The 22,794-nt window shown below is 35.9% G+C and overlaps 1 protein-coding gene across 4 annotated transcripts in view; it reads right to left on the bottom strand.

Annotated features, from left to right (window-relative positions):
• The window catches only part of VAV3 (vav guanine nucleotide exchange factor 3), a 180,967-nt gene that overhangs the window by 76,687 nt on the left and 81,486 nt on the right, over nt 1–22,794 (bottom strand). For all 4 annotated transcript variants that reach the window (XM_042874005.1, XM_042874001.1, XM_042874003.1 and 1 more), the window contains exons 3-15: nt 21,382–21,440; nt 20,460–20,525; nt 18,686–18,794; nt 14,570–14,662; nt 14,404–14,472; nt 10,755–10,858; nt 8,428–8,527; nt 7,284–7,379; nt 5,544–5,612; nt 2,658–2,744; nt 1,563–1,648; nt 1,072–1,204; nt 632–741 (exon numbers count right to left, since the gene is read on the bottom strand). In XM_042874005.1, the coding sequence (XP_042729939.1) occupies nt 632–741; nt 1,072–1,204; nt 1,563–1,648; nt 2,658–2,744; nt 5,544–5,612; nt 7,284–7,379; nt 8,428–8,527; nt 10,755–10,858; nt 14,404–14,472; nt 14,570–14,662; nt 18,686–18,794; nt 20,460–20,525; nt 21,382–21,440 (1,181 nt within the window). The remainder of the gene's footprint in view (nt 1–631; nt 742–1,071; nt 1,205–1,562; nt 1,649–2,657; nt 2,745–5,543; nt 5,613–7,283; nt 7,380–8,427; nt 8,528–10,754; nt 10,859–14,403; nt 14,473–14,569; nt 14,663–18,685; nt 18,795–20,459; nt 20,526–21,381; nt 21,441–22,794) is intronic.

Below are 22,794 nucleotides of genomic sequence, written 5' to 3'. Positions count from 1 at the left end.
CTGAGGTGTCAATACTCATAGTTGTCTTTCCAAGAAGAATCAGATATGGAAATAAAGCTTATGCTGCATACCAATAAGGTTACACGCAGTGCTTCATCTGAACAACTTTGAGAAGTCTAAAGCAGTCTGCTCCTTTTAGTTCAAAATATACAGAGGAAATCAGGCTTTTGAAATGAAATGTACCAAGTTGAGTAACTTATTCCAAATACTAAACATTAAATTAGTAAAAAACTACCTAGAAAAATGCCAGAATCCCCTCTCTTTAGTCTTCTGTGTCATCTTTCAAAAATGTATTTCAACTACTCAAAATTAAAATGGGAGGGGAAAAGTTATCAGAATGATATATCTTTATTGCTAAAATAATTATTTCACCCCAGTTGTTTAAGACAGCATTACTGAAGTAGTCTTAGCAGCAAATTTGGCAATACATAGTCTAGAGTGCCCTCTTTCTTTTTCAAGAGGAGTTTCAGGGAAATACCACGTTCATGAAGATGTGTCAGCACTATTGTTTTTCAGAAAGTCAAACAAAATAGTTAACTAGCCTGTATTAAAAAACAAAACATAAGTAGTGTAGTTCAAGTGACATTCCTACTCTTAAGTAACATGATTTTACTTTAACACAAATACTTACAGAGCCATCTGGAATTGTTCAAGCCATTTTTTCTTCAAATCTTTAGTTTTGCAATAAACTTCTAAACCATTTTGACCTTGGATATGAATGAGGTAGAAGCCATAAGACCACTGTAGAAAAAGATTGGCAATACACAGAAAGTTACACAGAAAAAAAAACCAAAAGGAACAAAAAAACATCTCTATGTTCCTTAATAAAAGCCCTTATCTTCTAAACACCAAGAGCACGCTATTCTGTTGACATGGGAATTGCTTAGTCAAATGCTTTAGCTACATCAAAATAAATGAAGTTGAAACTTCTAAATACTCATCTTGGCTTTTGGATAATACATAAAACTTTGTATATAAATTGTATATGTACATTCTAAATCCTGCAAAAATGTTTCTAACTGATGTTGAAAATGTATATATTTTACATGAACATTATTAGCAAGTACTTACCTTTTTATTTTCTTTATCAGTAGTGGGGTTATTTGTAATTTTGTATTTCTGAAGATCTATTATTTCCTTCATTTCGTAATTATCACCTCTCCGTTTGCAAACAATTACAGCCAGATCAAACAAGAAGATATGCCTATGAAAATACAATGTAAAGAGAGTTAAAAACATTCCAGATAGCCAGCATACCAAGTCTCATCTTATAAATCTTTGCCTGTGGAGCTTAAAACTTTGAACAGCTTAACTACTGAATATCAAAACAAGAAACACTGAAAGTACTGTTGCTAGAGACATAGATTATCTTATATGATAATGCAATAGCTAATTTCCCATACATAACTTCTTCACAAATTCACTTGCTAAACAAATAATGGTGTCTGTGAGTGCACAGCGAAATTGAAGCACTCTCAAGAATCAATGAACTGACCTCAAATATGCAAAGAGAGTTACTTCACAGGCATTTTAATAGCAAACACCAGAAGTCATGACATCACCTGTCTTGCCTCGCCCGTTTGTCTAACGTAGTTATCCTTATTTCCCCATCACCCTGAGGTCTTCCATACTGTAAGAGGGAATGATTCTGAAACAGAAATAATAGGCTTAATTCAGTACAGCAAAAGTGGTAAGGTAACACACTAAAATGTTAGACCACTTCTTTTACCCCAGAAAAGGGCTTTTCAGGTCACTGTCATTTAAACTAAATATAAGGACCACTCAAAAAGTAATGCCTCTTGTTATCTTGGCCCTTCACATCATTGAAATGTGCACTGCAGATATTGGAGGTTGAACCTTCTCACCAGTATTCCATTACATTTTGTTGCTTTGAAACTGATGGCAGCTGAGGGACAGTCTGACAAAATGGAGTGAGACCTGGAAGCACGTAGGATATAAAGGTATATCACTGAATTCTTCTACACAGAAAAAATGGCACCCATTGATATTAATTGATGCTTGCTGAACATTTATGGGGACCAAACAGTGGATGTGAGCACAGCAAGTGCTCACGGGTGGTGCATTTAAGCAGTGGTAACACTGACATGAAAGACAATCCAAGTTATGGACAGCCATGCCTACTTTTATGAGCACAGCATGCAGGCTTTTCTTTATTGCTGGTTAAAATGCATAGCTGATGGTGTTAACTACACTGAAAAATAGCATTTTGTGCCTGAGAATTTGCTCTATCAAGCAGTGCTATTGTGCTTTTCACCTGTTGTAGTTTCCAGGCAAATAAATAGGAGGCATTACTTGAAGAGCAACCTACATACAATAGGGCATCAGATTGTCCTATACTTGTCTCAAAGAATTTTTTGCATTTCAAAGTCATCTGAGTCACTGTACAAATACAAACATTTATCTACACGAATATTTGTAAGTACGTATAACCCCCCAGCAGGAATTTACAGAGTTTTAGCAGATATCTCTGCAAGTAAATCATCATTCTATCATTCTAGACCAAGCAAGTCATACTTGCATGTGAATTTCACCAAGATTACTTACTATCTTCCCATATAAAAGAATAAAAATGTACGTATATCATCGCATTTGATCAAAAGTTACTAAGAACTGTATAAGGTAAAACTATCACATACCAAATTCTCTATTGATAGTTGAAATTGTCTAATTTCACGGAGCGTTTCATTATCTCTCTTCACTTCATTCACATACTGAGCCAAGTCCTAGAGCATCAACCAAAAAAGGGAGAAAGTACAAAACAAACCACTTCAATACATTATTTCAGCCAATTTATTTCTAGTTCTGTCTTAGGCTTATCTTCACATTTAAAGAAATACGTACATACTTACATTCAAATATATACATACTTGATGTTACTGAATTACCAATCTGTCTGACTAAACACGTAAAAAAGCCTCTGCACATCTTAAATCAAATATACAGCTTTCTTCATTTTTTATCTGTTCAAATACAAATCCTATAGCAAGAAAGGACAACATACTGTTTTGTTTTTGTTGTTGTTTTTTCTTTTAAAGGACTAACTTTCTCTGGATTTTGTTAATGACTTATTCTAAAAACTGAAGATGGAATGTAATTTATGCAGTACAGCAGTGGCCTAAAGAAAGCAGTCAACAACATTCAAAATCAGATAATAGAAAAGAAGGTAAAAATAGAATGTAATAGAAAACATATGTAATGTTCCTCAAAAGTAAGGATTTAATGTATGTGATGGAATGCATATTAAGAGAGACATAAGAAGCTACTGCAGAATAATAGTATTGTACAGCAGAAAGAAGATATTACACAAATTTTAAGTGTCCTTAAAGCGATATACTACTTAAATTAACAGGTTGAGATTATTATTGTCTTCCTTACCAGAGCACATAACATATACATTTCACTACAGCCTTTAAATAGCTTTGAATGCGCTTGAGTAATAGTGAAAATTTGCTGAGGCTTCTCTGTTTATGGCTAGAGATAAGGAGCAAGCAGCAGTGTAACTGGTGAGGTCAGGGATGCTGAGAGCAGCGGTTAGAAAAGGTATTCTGATCTTCACAACTTGCTTTTACAGTATCCTTCAATACAACTACAAATTTGGGAGCGTAGGAAAAGGATACATATTCTTTCTAATAAAATTTTAATCAGAACCATAGAATAGCTACAATTATCATGCCAGTTTCCCAAAGGAATGCAAACAGGATACATTCACATCAGTCTTCCAAGAGTTGGTCTAGAAAAAACCTCTTGATTGTTGCTTAAAGAAAAATGACACATTTCCTTTCCAGGATGCGGTACCCGCTTGTTGTCAGTTTTTTTCCAAATATCATTTCCAAGCAGACAAACGAAAGCCTGTAGAAGCAACAAATCTATGTTGCATGGCTACTTCTACTGCTCTAATAGGGCTTAGTATGGAAGGATATGGTTTAACTGGGAGGAAAATGATGATGTGACCTTAGTGAGAGATGCCAGTTCCTGCAGAATTATTTATTATTATCATCGGCTGCTAGGCAGGGCACGACTGCACAATCATTCTGACAAAAGTTTTCTTAATTGGTCTTAGTTTGAGTCAGCCATCACCAGAAACAATGAAGAACATAATCAAAGGAGAAAAAAAAAGTGGAAAAAAAAATAAAACCACAATTGTTTTCCCCCCAGGCCTGGGCCCCCAGTACAAGAACGATGTAGAGCTCTTGGAGTGGGTCCAGAGGAGGGCCACTGAGATGATCAGAAGGCTGGAGCACCTCTCCTATGAGCAGAGGTTGAAGGAATTGGGCTCGTTTAGCTTGGAGAAGAGAAGGCTCCGGAGAGATCTCATTATGGCCTTCCAATACTTGAAGGAAGCATATATAAACAAGAACGGGAATTGCTGTTTACAAGGGTGGACAGTGATAAGACAAGGAAGAATGGTTTTAAACGGAGATAGGGGAGGTTTAGGTTAGATATTAGGAGGAATTTTTTCACACAAAGGGTGGTGACGCACTGGAACAGGTTGCCCAAGGAGGTTGTGGATGCCCCATCCCTGGGGGCATTCAAGGCCAGGCTGGATGTGGTTGAAACTAGATGATCATTGTGGTCCTTTTCAACTCAGGCCATTCTATGATTCTATGATTCCTAGCCAATTACTAGCCACCAAGATGCCTGCCTTGCCACCAGCTGGAAGCAATGCTGTGCCACTCCCTTCAGGCATCTTCCTGTGAGATTATCACACAAGCGCCCTCTGCATTCACAGCACAGAACTTGGAAACAAAAAAGGGGAGCCAAAAATCTCACTTGTGAGCTAGTCTGTATTCTAGGAATTCAAGTAGCAGCATAGGCAGCTGCATGACTGAAAACTTACTTATTTTGACTTCTGCATCTCCTGTGGTCAATATAGATTGCAATAGAAGAAGATATGACCTATACTGTATTGGCTTTCCCCCACCACAGAATAGAAAAAAAACTCAATTCCACCACATCAATTTCACAACTCACGTAGTGAAGCCAAGTGAAGCAGAAATTTCACTGCACAGAGGAACACAAAGTAATATTAAGGCAGTACTGCTCTTCTATAAAGCATTTGTTTGTGCCACTTGCAGGAGATGACAGGTACTGTACCTAAAGAAATATACCACTAATTTCAAGGGTAAAGCCACAGAGATCATAGAAATAGAGTCTTCTAAAGAAAGATGTCTTCGCCTCATTGGGAAACCACTGACCTTGATTAGAATTGGCTTTGAGTTATAGAAATAGTCCTACACTTTGGAACTAAGACCAAATTTATTGAAACACCTGCTGCTTGCCTCAGTACATGACAGCAAAGTGATAAGAAAAGTAAATTGAAATGAGGAAGCTCCATTTCATATATACTGAATTTGTTCCAAGGCTTGGAGAAAGCCTTCAACTACGTACTCACAGAGCACACAATGACTTGAGCAAATACCTATTTGATCTGTTGTGAAGAATACTAGTTTCCAGGAAATATACTTATGAACTACCATTTTAAATGCCAACATGGATATAAAAACTTAATCAGCACGACTTACCTTCATTGCATCAAGTGCCAGTTTTAGATTTGCTTTCTCCATGGGATCTGTAGTGTGCTTTACCAGCTCCTATTGACAAAAGTAGTTTAAATTTCTCACCCATTGTCTGACAGCTGAAAACTGAAGTTATTACTCCACGCACCATTCCTCAACAACCACCAACAACACTCCACCCAAAAAAAAAGAAAAAACCCCACACCTAAGAACAGAAAACACAACCTGAGAATTCACATTTTCTTCCCCACTGTAACCAACTTGTAAGCTGAGCAAGGACTGTTGCAAACAAATAACTGGCAAAGATCATTTAAGAATGACATAGTCTAAATACTGGTATTTGTATTATTACAATCAGTAGAAACCAATTTGCCTTCATAGCAATTAAGTATTGCCAATCGGATCATCAGTTGAGTTCATTTGCTCACTGCTATTCAGTGTATAATCCCATTCCAAGGCATTCATTTGGCTGCAGACAGGGACATACACTACCAGTAAGATCTCAGCTAGCTTTGACAACTGTCACTGTTGACAAAGTTGACTCAGAGTACACATTTAAATCACACTTGCCTTTTTTTTTTTTTTTTTTTTTTTTGCCATTTTCCCTTTGGAAAATAAAAGTTTTTTTCAAGTTCTTCTTAAAAAATAACGTCCTAGGGAAACAGAATATTTGTTCATGATTTGAAAATAAAATTATACATCCCAGCTAGCAAAAAAAACCTCCTTAAAATCCTAGGAAATAAAAAAAATATATTTCAAATTACAATTTTAAGAGTTTTACTAGATTTTTTTTTTTTCATTTTAAGTCTATAAGACTTTTTTGTACAATGTATGCTGTTACTACATGTTATCTCAAACTTTAGAACATAGCGACACATCGTATTTCATCTTGTCATAATATAAAAGGTTGATTATAAAGCTATAGAATCATAGAATTGCTAAGGTTGGAAAAGACCTTAAAGATCATCAAATCCAACCTCCACCTAACCATACTACCGTAACTCTAATAAGCCTCTGCTAAGAAGCCATGTTTTTTTAAAAAGCAGTTTGGTCATTTATTTTGTTCCAAATTTCTGTCAACTGAAATGTTGATGGTTCAGAAATATTTCAAAAACTTAATATACAAAATCTATGTTGTTCCATAGAGTCAAAATTTTACTATACAAGCAAGCAGTAGATCTTTTTTAAAACAACATTTTACAAGCATCAGCAGGGCTGACAGTCTCATATAGTAATATATTTCTTTGCAGCTGAACTAATGAGTCTCCTGGCACAGCTATCAAATCAAATTTATAAGACTCTCCACCCTTATTATAGGGCTAACTGTGAGAGCTCGTGCTTTGTGGGTTATAACAAGAAGCATTTCAAAATAAATATGGCTTTATTGTAATTTATGACAGCAGAAAAGCATCTTAAAAGTAAGCTGTAAGTATGGTTCAGCTTCCTTGTTGAGGGATAACGATCCACATTTCAAAGCACCACGATTATAGCGTGCTACTACTAACCATTTTAAACATAACAAGAATGAAAGGTTCAAATACTGGGAAACAGCTGTGTTTTTTCATCATTCTCAGAAATGCATCAGCTCTGAAGAATCATCTCTAAGAAAACCTGTGCTTCACTGCATTTTATTTCATAACAAATTAGTCTCAAATCTATGGAAATGTCAGTTACCTTCCTTTGATAAAGGCTTTTAAGCTCTCATACTTATAAACCACTGATGATAAACAATCACAGTTCTGTTACCTGGAGCAGTAGGTGATATTTTAGCACTCTTTGCATTGGAACCACTAAAAGATCTCGCAAAGTAAATTTCCCGTTGTTGGCCCTCTTAGAGCATTCCTAGTTTGAAACAGAAAAATAGATTAGGACAATAATTAAAAAAAAAAAAAAAAAAAAACACAATTTCCATGAATACCATGTTGAACAGATACATTGGCTGTCGTAATAACTTCAGCAAATTTGAGACAAAGGCTTTCAACAAACTGGAAGAAAGTACTCGATATGACAGTAAAATCTCAACAAAGACTGTGTATAGACATTTCTTCTTAGATATTTCACAAGAAAAAATATGGACTAAACATCACAACAGAAATGAGGCGTAGAATTCAACTGGGAAAAAAAAAAAAGATACTGCCTATAAGCAGAGCAACGAAGGCAGACGTTGCAACCACCTTCAAAAAAGCAAAAGACAGTTTTGAAAGCAAATGCTCCTGAAAGCCACTCCTGGGCAAACAAAGAAGGTGACTAGGAATATCCAGAACAGATCTGCTACAGTTATACCAATGTCTGAGTTTACTGTTTTCTCCTCTTAGTTAACAATTTTAATATTTTTAGCAGGAAAGTGGAAGGATATCCACAGCATGTCCACATACAACACCAGATTGCAAGTGCAGCTGATGCTCTTCAGAGAACATCCAGCAGGAACCTCATGAAGCCATCAAGGAAAATGCAAAGTCCTGCACCTTGAACACACTAACTTGGGACACATTAACCCTGAGCACCAGCCAGTAACCCAGCTGAAAAGAACAGGGGCTCTTGGTAGGCAACAAGCCCTAAGAAGCTTCAAGATGGGCTTATTTGGCACAGAAGTCTGCAATTCTGTATTCTCAGCCAACATATGACAAACAGAGAAATATCAGTTCCAAAAATAAATCCTAACCCTACTACTGCCAGTGGAAAGCATCACTCACTTTATCCATTCAGGATTGCCAGGGTCTGTATCTCAACAGCTAAACATTAATCCGATGAGAGGTTCCAATAAATTACAAGGAAAAGATGATGAACAAATTCAGTTTTAATCCACTACATTTTTGACTTGGTTGAAAGCAGGACATAGTTATCAGAACACATATAATACACACACACAAACATTATAAAATTCGTATACCTCTAACTTCAACTTAACATCTTCTTTTGTCTTAGAAATGTTGTCTAAGCATGATATGGCTGTTTCCACTTGACTGCAGTACTGTCCATAAATAACCAATCTAAATCAAAGCAAGAGATAAAGAATAAAGGGAACATTTGCTTATTTCAGGAAAATTCTTGCTCATTTTTCACAAAAAAAAAAAAAGGCAATCTTCTTTTCAACAGGAGTAGCGTTTAATTATGCCAGCATCACACATAGCCAGACTCCAACAATGAAAACAATGAAAAGTATTCAGAAAAATAAAGTTAAAACTGCGTTCAAAATGCTGTAAAAATCACTGCAACTTCCTTTAACATTCACATGTGTATGCTGCAATAAATGCAGGACTCATTAAAAGCAGTATAATCACTGTCTAACAGGAGAACACCACATATTTACAGCACTGCAAATTTTTAAGAGTGCAGTGAATAAATTCTCTAACAAGTTTAATAGGATTAATTGTGCATATACTTTAAAGAACTGGTAAGTTATCCTAACTGATCCATCTCCAACGTTTTCTACCAGGTTACATCATGTGAGCTTTCAGATCCAAATAACAGCATGAATTAAAGTAAATACCCAGTAGCTGTCAACAGAACTAATGCTTCATGGAAGAGTCTGTTTTAATAAAGGTATTCTCTTGACCCTTCTTAAAGTGCTTCTTTTAGTCCCATGGCAGAGTTCTGTTTTGTTATACGTTTTCCATACATTTCTTTAGGTGATTCCTTCTCTGTGTTTTTAAATTCCTTTTTGGGCAGTTCCTATGGCTTTCCTTTTGGGCCTCCTAAATTCCTTTATCCCCAACTGAATCTTGGTCATTCATTACACAACTGAAGTGATAATACTGACTAAACATCACTTCTGATTACTTCCAGAATGTGCTACAATGTCCTATGTCATGTTGTTCCCCTTCTGCATAATGCAGGTAAGACTGAGATTTCTTCTCAGTGTCCTTTGTTGCCCTTATAGCAGACATTTCAGTGCTACTTTTGAAAAATAAGTATTTTCCAGAGCAAGTTATTGTCCCCTATTTCCCTCCTAGAACAGCAGCAAGTTTATCAGCCCAGGGAATAATTCTGTCCTCTGCCAGAAAAGCTGAGATAGAGGATCTTGAAGGCAAGACTGTTTATGGACTGTCTGGCTGGTGTTCCTCATCCAGAAAACAACTCATCTGTCAAACATCCTCCAGATGCTGCTGCTCAGTTCCTCACAAGCCCATTATTATCCCAACAATCCTCCTTCCCCATCACTCCCAGGAGAATCCAATTTGATCCCACCACTCTTTTGCATTCCGGATCCAGAAACTGAATTTTAATCACAATCCAAGAGTTAGTTTGTGTTAAGTCAGCACTGTAACCCACAGCACAGCTTTTCAGCTAAGTATCATAGGTCTGTAAGTTCATCCATACAGCTCAACAGTTGTTCAGTGCTGTTCAGTACAAAAACACAATTTGAAAAGGGCTTAAACATATTGGCAACTAGCCTACAGGGTACAACATGCTCACGTGGCTATCCTGTTATTAGTCTGGCTATTTTTGACAGTTTGAAGGTAAAGTATGCTTGCTTCCCTGCCATACTTGACTGCAGATCAGAGTAAGACTTCTCTTTCACACCTATGTTCTCTGCTTTCATGTTTATCACCTCTCTTGCTTTCTTTAACCTGGAATGCCCTTATTACATATCCTTGCCTTATTTTGCACCTTTTACATCTTTATACCATTCTATCCATTAAACAATACAGGTACATGCTATAAAATGTTAAATGTTAAAAAAAAGTGCTGAGGGCAAAAAAAAAACCACTATTTAAGTTTTGTTAGAAATGTAGTTGCTACCTGTCTAAAGAATCACATATGCCAGAAAAGACCTTCAAAATCATGTCCAATCATCAACCTGACCTACCAAGTCCCATCACTAAACCATGTCCTGTAGTGCCATGTCCATATATCTTTGAAATATGTCCAGGGATGGTGACTAAATCACTTCCCTGGGCAGCCCATCCCAATGCTTTAACACTCTCTCCATGAAGAAATCTCCTCATAACCAACCTAAACCTTTCCTGATGCAATAAGAGACTGTTCATATAAAACTATGTAACAATTTTGCTAAAATTGGAATGAAAAGAGGCATAGCTCATTAAGTAATAGATGACATTTTGACTTCCAGGGTCATAACACAAAATATTAGCTTTATAATGCTGACATTGAATTCAATTTTAGTTTAGAAACATTCATCAAAATATAGTAAAATGATTTCACGGATTGGGCATAGATATCATAATTAGACAAAAATTAGTACATAAATCTTACCTCTCCTTGTAGCTAATAAAAATTTGATACAAGTTCTGATCGTTTTTGTTAATAATGGAATCACTGATGTCCTGTGTTAGACTCCTGTGAATTTTCACCAAATCCTTAAAAACAGCGATGAGAAGGGGGAAATTATTTTTAAAACAGAACAAAGTTTTGAATATAAAAATAAGTGGCTTCATCTTAAATTCTTTAATTGAATAAACTGGAGAACAGATCATTTGTGATTAGAACCTAAGTTCAAGGTTTTCACATCTTCCATACACTGTAATAAGAAAAGCTGAATTTGAACAACTACCTATTTAAGACTCATTTATTCTGGCTTGGAACAGGCACTATTAATTCATCTTCATTTTATAATAATTTTACAATAAAGCAAGTCTAGTAAATGCTTTAGTGACAAGATAAAGTAATGATTCATGTCCCTGAGCTGTGAAAAATTAATTTTGTACATTGGTCAGTTAGTGATGTTCTAGTGCTAAGTTCACTGCAATCATAATGGGTTTCCCAATACAGCAAACAGCTAACGGCTGAGAGAGAGGCAAGAATACTGCAGAAGATTTTCTCCATGAGCACAGTAGAGAAGAATCTTAGATTGCTATTATTTAAAAAAAAACTGTATGCTATTGTAGATGACACCAGCCTTATACTGTAAGGATGCTATCACAGAAGTCATAATGAATTAAGTCAAAACAGGTTAAGAAATTCTTTAATCAGGATAATTAAGTGGTATGCAGACCTCTGTAATAAAAAACATAGGATTGTTTATGAAAGCTGCCAAAGATTGTTTAATGCGGTAAAGGGTACTTTACAAAAATACACAACATTGAGCTCTGAATTAAGTGAGAGCACTTTGCTTCCTACAGACGAAATCTGCAAGGTCAATCACATCACAGCTGACATAGCAGAAGCTTAAAACCAGTCAAATTCAATTGCTACCAATTGTACAACCATATCCTCAGAATCTTAAATTCCAGCATATAGACATAATACTACAGAAATGTTTCCAGATGAACATACTACAGCACATTTTTTCAGGAGTGTACAGAGACTCAGCTAAGCAGCAAACCTGAAATAAAGTTGAATGTTAAATAATAAAATGTCTTTAAACTTCTCTTTCAACCAGAATTACTTCACTTTTTAAATTAAAGTGATGCTAACATCATTAAAGGTTAATGAAGTGTCAATACCTCAGTAAGTTATGTTTCTTTCCATCTCTCCCTGCACGTATCCCAAATGCATGCAGAGATGTACATACAAAAGGATCTCACATGCATACACAGAGGCATACAGATGCATGCAAATATACAGCCATATATATATATAATCTTAAAGAATAGAATTTTGAATTCTGAGCCCTGATGAAAGGCACTATTTAGACTGGTGAGCTGTGGTTCGGGCCTTTTTCCTTAATAAAATGTATTTTGGCATCAGCAAATGATTTTGTCCAGCTAGCATCCCTATATAATCCATACATAAGGAACACAGCACCACCCTAAAGCACCAATGAGTCACCACAAGCTTTTACCGGAGACAAATCTGTCCTGTCTTGAGACCACCACAACTACACTCCACATCACCATTTCGCTGTAGAGCTTCTAACAGCTATTTTCAGTTTAAAGTGAGCTTCCACTGCCCTCCAGCCTTCCTGCTGAGGAACTGCTGCAGAGAAAAGTTCTGAGCAGAGAAAACACTTTTTTTTTTTTTTTGCTTAGACAAACCCTACATTTCTATCAGTATCGTCAGATGCCTACGAGATGTCAGAAGAATTTAAAAGGAAATAACCATGATCCTGTAAAAGCAGAATACTGCATGCCTATAATGAAAAGAGAAGTTAAAAAATACCTGAATAGCAGTTAATTATATATGTGATTTGGAACTAGTAAGATGAATAGCTTTTGTTGTTTTTACTCCTCTTATCTCAGTATCATAGAATCATTTCAGTAGAATGGGACCCTTCAATACCATTTGCCCAACTTCCCTGCAATGAACAGAGACATCTACAGCTGCACCACATGCTTAGAGCCCCCATCCAGCTTGACCATAGTTGCCTCACCAAGGACAGAGCACTCACCACCTCTCTTTGGACAACCAGTTCCAATGAGTCGTTACCCTTACTTGAAAAAACTTTTTACCTTATACCCAACCTAAATCACATGGGTTTTTTTGTTTGAAAACATTTCCCCTCACCCTATCACAGCAGTTTCTGCTAAAATGCCTGTCTTCTTTTTTACAGTCTCCACTATACTGAAAGGCTGATCTATCTCCTTACTGTTCTTGAAGGAGTAGTGAGTAGGCTGATCCCTCAGTTTCTGCTTGCAGTGTGTAAGCCCCTTTTACATCCTTGTGAAGCATGTAACACTGGCTGGCTTCGAGGCATTCAAGGCGACTAAGTCAGTGTACCTGGCCACACTGCACCTTAGAAAGATTCACAGTTGGTAAGAAAGGTCACATCAGAGCTTCTTTCAGAGTGAATAAGAAACACTGCCATAGGACAGAACAATTTGTTTTCAAAGCAAAGGATTCTCTAAAGGCAGCTGACATATTCTAAGACAAATAGTTTACTGATATCTGTGGCAGTACTTCAGACTAATGGTAAAAGAGGAGGAAATTGTAGCTATTAAGATTCACAGTGAAAACTTAAACAGGAAGACAAATATGGAAAGATGTGAGGTATCATCTTATGATTAGCTCAATAACTGCTATAATTTAACTGCAGTCAGATTGGTACTAGTTTAGCAATTAAAATATTTTTGCAAACCAGGTTCCATTGAAGAAAAATCCCAAACACCTCTTCCCATAGCCCTGAGAAGCTGCAGGACATTCCAGAGATAGCCAACACAGATGATCTTTCATAGGTGATAAAGGTTGATGTGGTCCATGGGCCACGCTTTGGGGATCCTTCCTTTACAGTCTGCCTCGTAAAAGAGCAGTCCTTTCATTTCTCTCTGTTAAGACGAGCTTCAGACCATGTCTGATGTCTTTCTTTAATGTCAGATAAAGCAAAGTTATCTGCTGGATACTTAAATCAACTACAGAAAAGGTATGTAAAAATTGTCATACTATTGTGAAGAGGCCAAAAATAAGTGGGACAAAGTGATAATCACAGGAAACCTTGAATAGTTCAGTCAAATAACATCTCCTAGACACTTCAGAGGATTTGCTTTTGCTGTTCAGTGCCAGATTCAGAATTTAAAAGTTATTTGAACATCAAAATGTCTGCAATGACAGACTGGGCTAGATACAAAGATTTGCAGACTCTTTATACAAATTCTATTGAAAGCATTACTGAATGTTGAATGGTGGGCAACATAACAGTGACTGTTTTATACAGTCACTTAGTGGCATATTTCAGAAATCAACTTGTCTTCTATAAGTTATCCTCTACAGGTCAAAAATGATCCTCTTTGGTTAAAAAGTGGTTAAACTTGCTATCTGATCTCAGAGTACTATTTCTCATTTTTTCCATGAAAAGGACTAAAAAAAAAAATAAAATAGTGTGCATACTCTTTTCCATCAAGTACGCTACAGCTACACAAATCAATTTTGCATAGTATTTCAAATACCCAATTTATACACTAATGTAAAACACAAATACATCATAACCAAATACAAATCTTATAGCTCTTTATTAAATACAGTTACTCACAGGAATGTTGATGAAAACAGTTTCAAACTCTGATGCTGACAAAAACCTTTTCAACGGCACCATAAAAAACTGCAGGGAAAAAATACATACATTGACTACGTCGTTATATTTTCTAGAGTGCTATAGAAACACATTTATAATGTTTTTGTAAAGCAGTAATACTTACTTTTTCTATTGATTCCAGAGTTTCAGTGTATTTCTCTTCAGTTTGTTTTATTTCAGCAAGACAACAACTTCTTACATCATTCTCAGTATGCTTCTGAAATTATAGCGAAGACAAGTTTATTTTTATTAACAGGCACCTAATGGATAACATACTTATTCACTTAAAATTTAGCAATTAGGATAACTGCTTCCTGAATACTTTTTTCTGTATACGGCAGCCTCCAAAGATGATAGCACTAACAAAGAATATTTTAATGTTCAATTAGCTGATGGCTTTCAGACTTATACTACAATTCCACATCAAAGGAATGCTATGAAAAGTTTATGTTTAGACAAAGAGAGCTCAGCTGTTTGCATGTACCTCAGAAGCTGAAAAACAAGAGCACAGAGTCTTATTTTAAATACTGAGCAATTAGTAATTCCATTAAACTTAATGGGACTAATTCATGTAAGTAACTTTACATTGCTATAAATATTCAGTCTAGTGCCTGCACTTATTTACAGCTTTTAGTTCTCAAGTGGAGCTTTCTCTTTGGACACAAAGTAATCACTTCTTTGAACCAGGAAATGCAGCAATCTCTTAAGTTCAGCTCTTGCCTGTGTTTATCTGGGGTGATTTTTCCACATAAATTAGAAGACTCATATAACATTTGTACATGAGCGTTGCTTCAAAAGTAATGCCTCCTATTATGTGAAGTTAGCAGTACAGCAGTAGAGGCTGAACCTTCTTACCAATACACCATTACATTTTGTTGCAGTGTGACGCATGGCAGCTGAGGGACAAATGAAGCCTGACATGGAAGCGCAGATGAAGGAAAGGTGTATCACTGAATTACTCCACGTGGAAAAAATGGCAACAACTGACTTTCATTGATGCTTATTGAGCATTTATGGAGACCAAACAGTCAGCATACGTGAGCACAGTCAGGTGGTGAGTGGTGTATTCCAGCAGTGGCAACAGCAGTTTGAAAGATTAGCCATATTCCAGATGATTAATTTGCCGTGCAGGCTCTTGTTCATTGCTGGCAAAAACGCATAGCTAATTGTGGTAACTATGCTGAAAAATAGTGTTTTGTAACTGAGAATTTGCTCTATCAGAGTTACCACGTTCTTTGTAGCTGTCATAGTTTCCAAGAAAATAAATATGAGGCATTACTTTCAGAATGGCCTGTGTAATTACCATAATAATAGATTACAAGCACTCTTAATGAAGATCAGATCTACAGTGTTACAGTTTCATTAATTTGTAAAGCTCATTTCCAGCTACAGATTAGACACCCAAAAGCAGGTATGAACATGCTCATGCCACACAAGTCTTAAAAACAGCTGGAGTATCTGGGAGACCTGACACAAAAACCAGCTAAGCTCTCACAATTAAAAGTCATTACTGACCTAAAATGTTTTCTCTAAAAACACCAATAAGCAATTGCATAACGAGCACCAATAACATGACATCCTTTCTAAAGCCTAATTACCAGTCTGTAATACTTTCCTAAAGCCTTCTGGACCATAGCTTACATTTCTCAATCTGTGTAGGTGATTCACATCATGTACAAAACAGACCTTATGACCAGCCATTACTGCTTACAGACAGAATCAGGAAGAATTTAGCAACCTAGTACTATAGTACTATATGCATTCAGAAAATGACTTAACTTTTAAGCATAAGTCTTTTTTCTCTTGCAGCAGTGGCAATGCTTCTAGACTCTGAAATTTTAAAATTTAGCTCTTGGTATGGCCAAGGTTATACTGAGTTCACTCCCTTCTCCACTATCAGTCATATCCACATCTCATAAATATAACACAGCACATCGCTAACCACATTTAAACTGACCATGAGCCACACACGCATACTATTCTTGGGATGGCTCGGCCACAGGTGAAGAATAGGAAATGTATGCAAACTAGGTGAAAGTTGCAAATCATATAGAGAAATAGAGCTTCATCACTCTATCTTCATCACCTTATCTCCTTTTCCCTACTCTGTTTATCTCTGTATGATTCTACAAGCAATTCCTGCAACTTGAATATGCTCCTCACTTTTCTACCACTTATTCCAACTTCTGAAATTTCTCTTTAAATTCTAAGTTGTGCAGTTATTAGTTTTCCCCCACACCAAGCAATGAAGTGCTTTATTGACCAGCTGGAGACAGAAGTAACCATATGGGAGAAGTATATAAAAGCTGTCTTTCATAAGCAGAAACATACTTGGTGAGCATTCTAATACTCAGCCCCGTCTGAAAAATCTATCACTTATTCCTAAATTCTGTCACCATTAACTATATTTAATCTCAATTTAGATTAATTGACATTACTTAATCTTTAGCTATTTTTTCACATTTAGTCTTGTAATATTTACATCAGCACAAACGTTGCATTCAATAGAGTGCATAACCACTTGCAGAACATGGGTATTTGTTGTTCATCAAGTGATATGAGTAATGCAAACAAAATCCTGGGATTCCATGTAAAATAAATGAATTCAGTCTTGTGCTCATCTAACCCAAATAGATCATTCCCACAAGCACTTTTGACAGCATTTAGCACATCAGTTTCGTATTCATATCACAGAGTTTTTGAATTTGGGTGCAGTAAACAAAAGGAGAAGAGAAAATAATAATGAGTAAATAACAGTACAAGTGAGGAAAATTGCATCTGAAGGTCATCAACTGAGAGAAAACTTAGTGGAATAGTTTACTTTGCAAGATGATCATGATAAGGGTGAGGGAGATGCAAAACATTTTGGCTGCTATTAGAGACTCTTAAAAGCATTAGGTTCTTCTGAATATCTGCACGAAAGTTGTCCTGTGCTAATCTTTTTTACTTGCAAGTTCTTGTAGAAGTATTCAAATGAAAGAACTGTGTTAAATAATCATATTAGCACACAGTGCATTTATAAACCTGACATGAAATTATCACAAAGCAGAAATAATTATCACATTCAAGAAAGCTGCCTGAGCAAAGCAATTGTAACGTCACCATTCATTATATGTTGAGGAAGAAATAGTTAGCTGTATTAGGTTTTCACGTTTCATTTACTTTCTATTAGAAACAGTCTGTTCAATCTGAATTATCTAGGCTAAAATGCATTTTACAGCATGTAAAATCTAAACTCTCTATTAATCATTTACAAGAAACACAGATAGGCAAGAATAGAACTCAGAAAATTGCACTCAGAAAAAAAGAATCAGGGAAAGTTTACTAACAACTGTCAGAGACTACCAACTACACAGTAGAAAAAACACCTGCATCTCCTTTATGTTAATTCCAAATCTTTTGAGCTTCAGCATAAAATGAAAGTAAAATTATAGTAAATAATCCCTGCAATTCAGTTGCATCTCTAAAATAACCTACTTGAAACTGAATGTGGCTTGATTAGATAAGAAGTTTTTTCATCTCAAATTTTATTCAGGTATTTCAGAAGTTTAACATTTTGTCATTAAACAAAAACAAGCAAGAAGCTAAAAAGTAACAGCGCACATTTCATTTTGATTTTATGCGTACTCACTGAAGAATACTGTATTAGCAGAAAAACAGACTTGAAAACATTTATAGTTGAACCTATAGAGTTATAAAGATTAAAACAAATCAGTACGCTTTCCAGAGGATTTTGGTTGGTTTGTTTGAGTCGTTGTTTATGTTTGTTTGTAAACAGTGGTAACTGCAAAAGCAAAAAACAAATCACATCAGGTATCTTTTATACTTGTATTGGAAATCTACACTAATTCAAAAAACAAGACGAAAGTCTTAACAATTTTCCACTTCTTCAAGCAACAACTTCATGTTTGTCATTTTGAATATCAATTGTCCAAATTATGGCAGAAGAAAGAAGGCTTCACATTATTACATTCTAATTTTTTTTTTTTTTTTTGAAGTTAGTAACCAGTGATCTTATATTTCCGTTAAATAAACTACATTTCTTTCAAAATACTACCATAGATAAATGTTCAACCCTTTGCCAAAAGTGACCACAAAGCAGGAAATAATGCACTGCACACGACAGATCCACATGCAATTAAGCCCAAGTGAAGTTTTGGTGAAACTACCTATAAAGAGGTAATTTCACAGACGTTAAATAATCACTACTGTGCAAAATGTTCGGCATTAGAAAACATACAGGTTGCTGTGCTGCTTCATCTTTCATTAGGTCTTCATAAACCTCCCCACCTTCATCTTCTCCATAGACACAATCATACAGCTCCTCATCTTCATCAACACCAGTTTCACTGAAAGGAAAAACAAGAATTTTTTTAAAACCTGTGCAGCACAGGCAAATTACAATGCCAGCTCTGCAAAGGAGCCTTTCTTATAGGAAAAAATTGCTGCAGTAAACAAAGATTAATTAATAGAAGTATCTAGCGAAGAGAATCCATAAAGGAAAATTAAGCTCACTAATTGTCTTTCCTCAATAGATTTAAAATACGATTACATGAAATGAAAACAATACTGAAGACTGAATGAATTTACAACCACATAAAATCAGCGAGGCATGAAAAGCAGCTTGTCAGGACAGTTCTGTCAGGACCCACTCTCTTCATCCCTTTTCCCACCACACGCAGAGGCAGGGAAGCTGCCCTTTCTGACTGCCTGGCATCTCACTGCAATGCAGGACAGTGGCTCAGGCTTCCTTTCTGCCTAAACAAAAAATTATCTGGAGGTAAAATACAGAGAAGACTGCAGAGCAAGCAGCTAAGAGTCTGTACCTCCGTACCATAAGCGACCTTCAGCTACCCAAAATAATAAAGTGCACTTCCCACTTTAAAATCAGATATTTAAAAGAAAAAAAATTCAAAACAACGCAAAAGAGATGTCCTTTACGCAGACAACATAATTAGCTCCACATAAAGTCTATGCTCAACTCTACCCTCAAGTAATTTAACTTCATTAAAGTCAGTCCTGTAGGAGTTTTGCTTAATTCACACTAAGACTGTACATACACACTAAGACTCTTGCACCCACATTTCTTAAATTATATCTACAAAACAGCCAAAAACATAATTAAAATAGTTTGGCCATAATAATACAAAGACTTGCTCAGGTTTGCTTATTATTTGGGGGATTTTGTTGTAGGAAACTCTGAAATTGTTCAGAGTGAAAATTTTTAAAAAAATGAGAATCAATCCAGTCAGGTACATGACTACAATTAAAAGGGACAATTATTCTAGAAAGTGAACTGTTTGCATGAACCCAGGAAGTACACTGTAAACTCCACTGTAGGATTTTTCCTTCTCTATAGACAAAAAAGAAAAAAAAAAATCCATGGTATGAACAGCAGATACACCAGAGCAAGAGGCCTACAGCATAACCCAGGCAAAGAAAGCAGGATAAAGGCCAGTGAACCAAACATTGGTGTAATTTAATCTTTGAGACAACGCGCTCTGACCCTAGCTCTTATCCAGCATGATTCCTAAGAGATCTGGAAACGTCTAAACTACCATTATACAGTGTTTTCATGTCTATTCTATCTCTGCCTCAAAGTCAATACAAAAGTTTGCAATAATTAATAATCCTGCAAACACCCAAAAATGTAAATGCATCTATACAAAGAATTTCAGTGCATTTTCTTTGCAAGACTACGACAATTTCCTTGAATTCCTTAAAACTGATACCATATTTCTCTGAATGTATTCCCATTGTTCAGAAAGATAATTCATAAGTGCATTCATGATTCACTTCATCATCAGTACCCTTTAGAAAACATGTTCCTTTAAATATATAAATATATTGCAATCTTCAGATAAGCCTTCATAACATTATCCTCTCTTGTCACCATAATTGCAAACCAAATAAAGAAATCAAACTAATATCTCCTTCTTCAATAAAATCATCATATATGTTGTAGTGTGACTGAAAACCAAAATCTTTCATTTAACTCTAGGTTTACAACATACTCTATCAAATCAGGGAGACATTTGTAGACATCTTCATCATCAACGCTTTCTTCTGTAGGGAAGGGCCTATAGAAAGAAAAATATTATAAATTTGTAGAGTTGCAAAGTCATTTTGGTTTGGCTTCTGAAGTTCTCATACAGATAACTCAGTTCATTAATATTAAAATGTTTTATGTTCCCTTCCTTACTTGATAAGCAGTACCATTTATATCTAGGTTGGTACACATGACTTGATATTTCATAAGAACCCCACTAATAGACATTATTGTCATCTTTTACAGCGGAGTATGATTTTTCAGCACAGGACATGGATTACAGGACTGAGAAATTTTGGGTTCCTACGTAGTTTTGTTTTGTTTTAACATCCATTCATGTAAAACTGCTGAATTAACAAAGAAAGTGGAGAATTTCAAAGCTGAAGTATGTGATTTTTCACCTCCTCTCACAAGAGGTTCACAAAGTTAGGTTTGACTGATCTACTGGGTTCATTTTTCAGTTGGTTTGATTTTTGAGTTTTGGGTTTTGTTTGTTTCTTTTTTACAACAAGAATCTCACCAATTCGGCAGTTTTCCTTACTTCTAGAAAACAGAAATAGGAGAAAATCTGTTCTTCATATTGATCAGTTGTTGGATTTACGATCTATATTATAATTTTCACAAACATTCTATAACACTAACTACTCATTGTTCACTTCCACGCTTCATCACAAGAAGGCTTCAGGCACTTCAGTAAATGTACCAGAAACAGAGGATTCCCTTTAGAATCAATTTCCAAATAAACTGCAAGACAGACTTCTTCTGCCAGGTCATACAAATGTCTGATAAGAAAAATTTCATGTCTACCTACATGGCCCTCACCAGCATTTTCAAGGGGGACCAGGGAGGAGGCATTATTCACACCATTTACTAGGCCAATAACGTACCTTATTCCTGTGCCAATTGCAATAGGAGTGCGGGAAAGTTTTGAGAGTGTTTCTATCACCTGGAGAAAAAGAAATGAACCATGATAAGTTGCAGAATAGTAGCATAAAAGCTCTATCTTCTAATCACAGCATATGATACAAAATGACACAGAATCTGGCTGTGCCAAATACTGTGCAATGTGTACTTGCACAGATTGCCCTCAACGTGATCTTCAGTGCTTGCAGACTGACAGAAGTGATGGAAACGCAAAGAAACAAAGGGAAATTATTTATTTACAACTCTCAGAACTAGTAAAAATAAAATAAAATTAAGTAGATTTAGAACCAAATTATGTGATAGTTTTAAGCATGTACATAAATTGTATCAGCCTTGCAGACTGCTCTGGAGGTTTTTGGTTTGGTTTGGTTTGGTTCGTCTACAGAAATATTTCATTTGAGCAAAGGCTGACCAGAAGAGGGAGCCAAACAACAAGTGGAAGAGCCTCTTCCAGGACTCACTTGAAAATGAAAGATTTCTATTAGCTAAACAGGAAATTAAGCTATACATTTGAGTCCATAAGCTCTTTTTATTTTTAGAAGATTTCAGTAGTATGAGTGATCTCATTCTACGAAAATACTTCCCATAAGTGCTCAAGGTTATACAGAAGAGAAAAGAACTTAAGAGAGGATAGAGGAGGATGTCTGGTCATATATAAAGAGTCATTTTGCTGTCAGATGTAATAAGAGAACAGCTCACACTCTACCTAGCACGTCCTCTATGTTACAAATAGTTTCTCCTTTTCTGAGCACTATCAAGTTTCATTTGCTCGTGAGAGAAAAGCAGCCAAAACGACACCCAGTAGAACATCCCAGCTCCCTGAACATCCCAGATATTTCAAGTTGCCTTACTAGAACTCAAAACACAGATTAAATTCAAGTCAAATCTCCCTCGAAGGCTTGTACCAGTGGTATTAAAATTCAGGTATAGCAGTGGGTGTTCCATGAACATTTGTGAATGAAGTTATTGAAGCTATAATTACAAGATTAGCCTGATCATAAAGAGTACGGAGTTAAAAGTACCTCTCTCAGAGGAATGATAATGACATGTTCACACAGGAAAATGACAAAGTAAAAACAGCACAGAATAACCACCAAATACAGAGCCTAAACTGAAGTAAAAAAACTTCCAAAGTGAATCAAGTTTCAGCTGTAAAGAGCAAAATTCAAAAATGAACTGAAAGTTATGCCACTCCAGTAGACGAAATATTTAGGGCTCATTTAAGGTGTTTGGAAAACTCACACAACAGAAAATCTGATTTTACTGTACAGCAATGACCCCCCTAAAAAAAGAAATACTCTGTGTACATAATCAAACATAACACCACATTAATTCTCCAAGAACAGGAGCACTGCAATACATTCATCCTAGGAAAA

Source organism: Lagopus leucura, unplaced genomic scaffold (assembly GCF_019238085.1).
Source record: "Lagopus leucura isolate 7727_CA_CO unplaced genomic scaffold, USGS_WTPT01 Super-Scaffold_100009, whole genome shotgun sequence".
NCBI classification, from domain to species: Eukaryota; Metazoa; Chordata; class Aves; order Galliformes; family Phasianidae; genus Lagopus; species Lagopus leucura.
The sequence above is the reverse complement of the archived record's forward strand: the minus strand, read 5'-3'. Positions and strand labels throughout refer to the sequence as shown.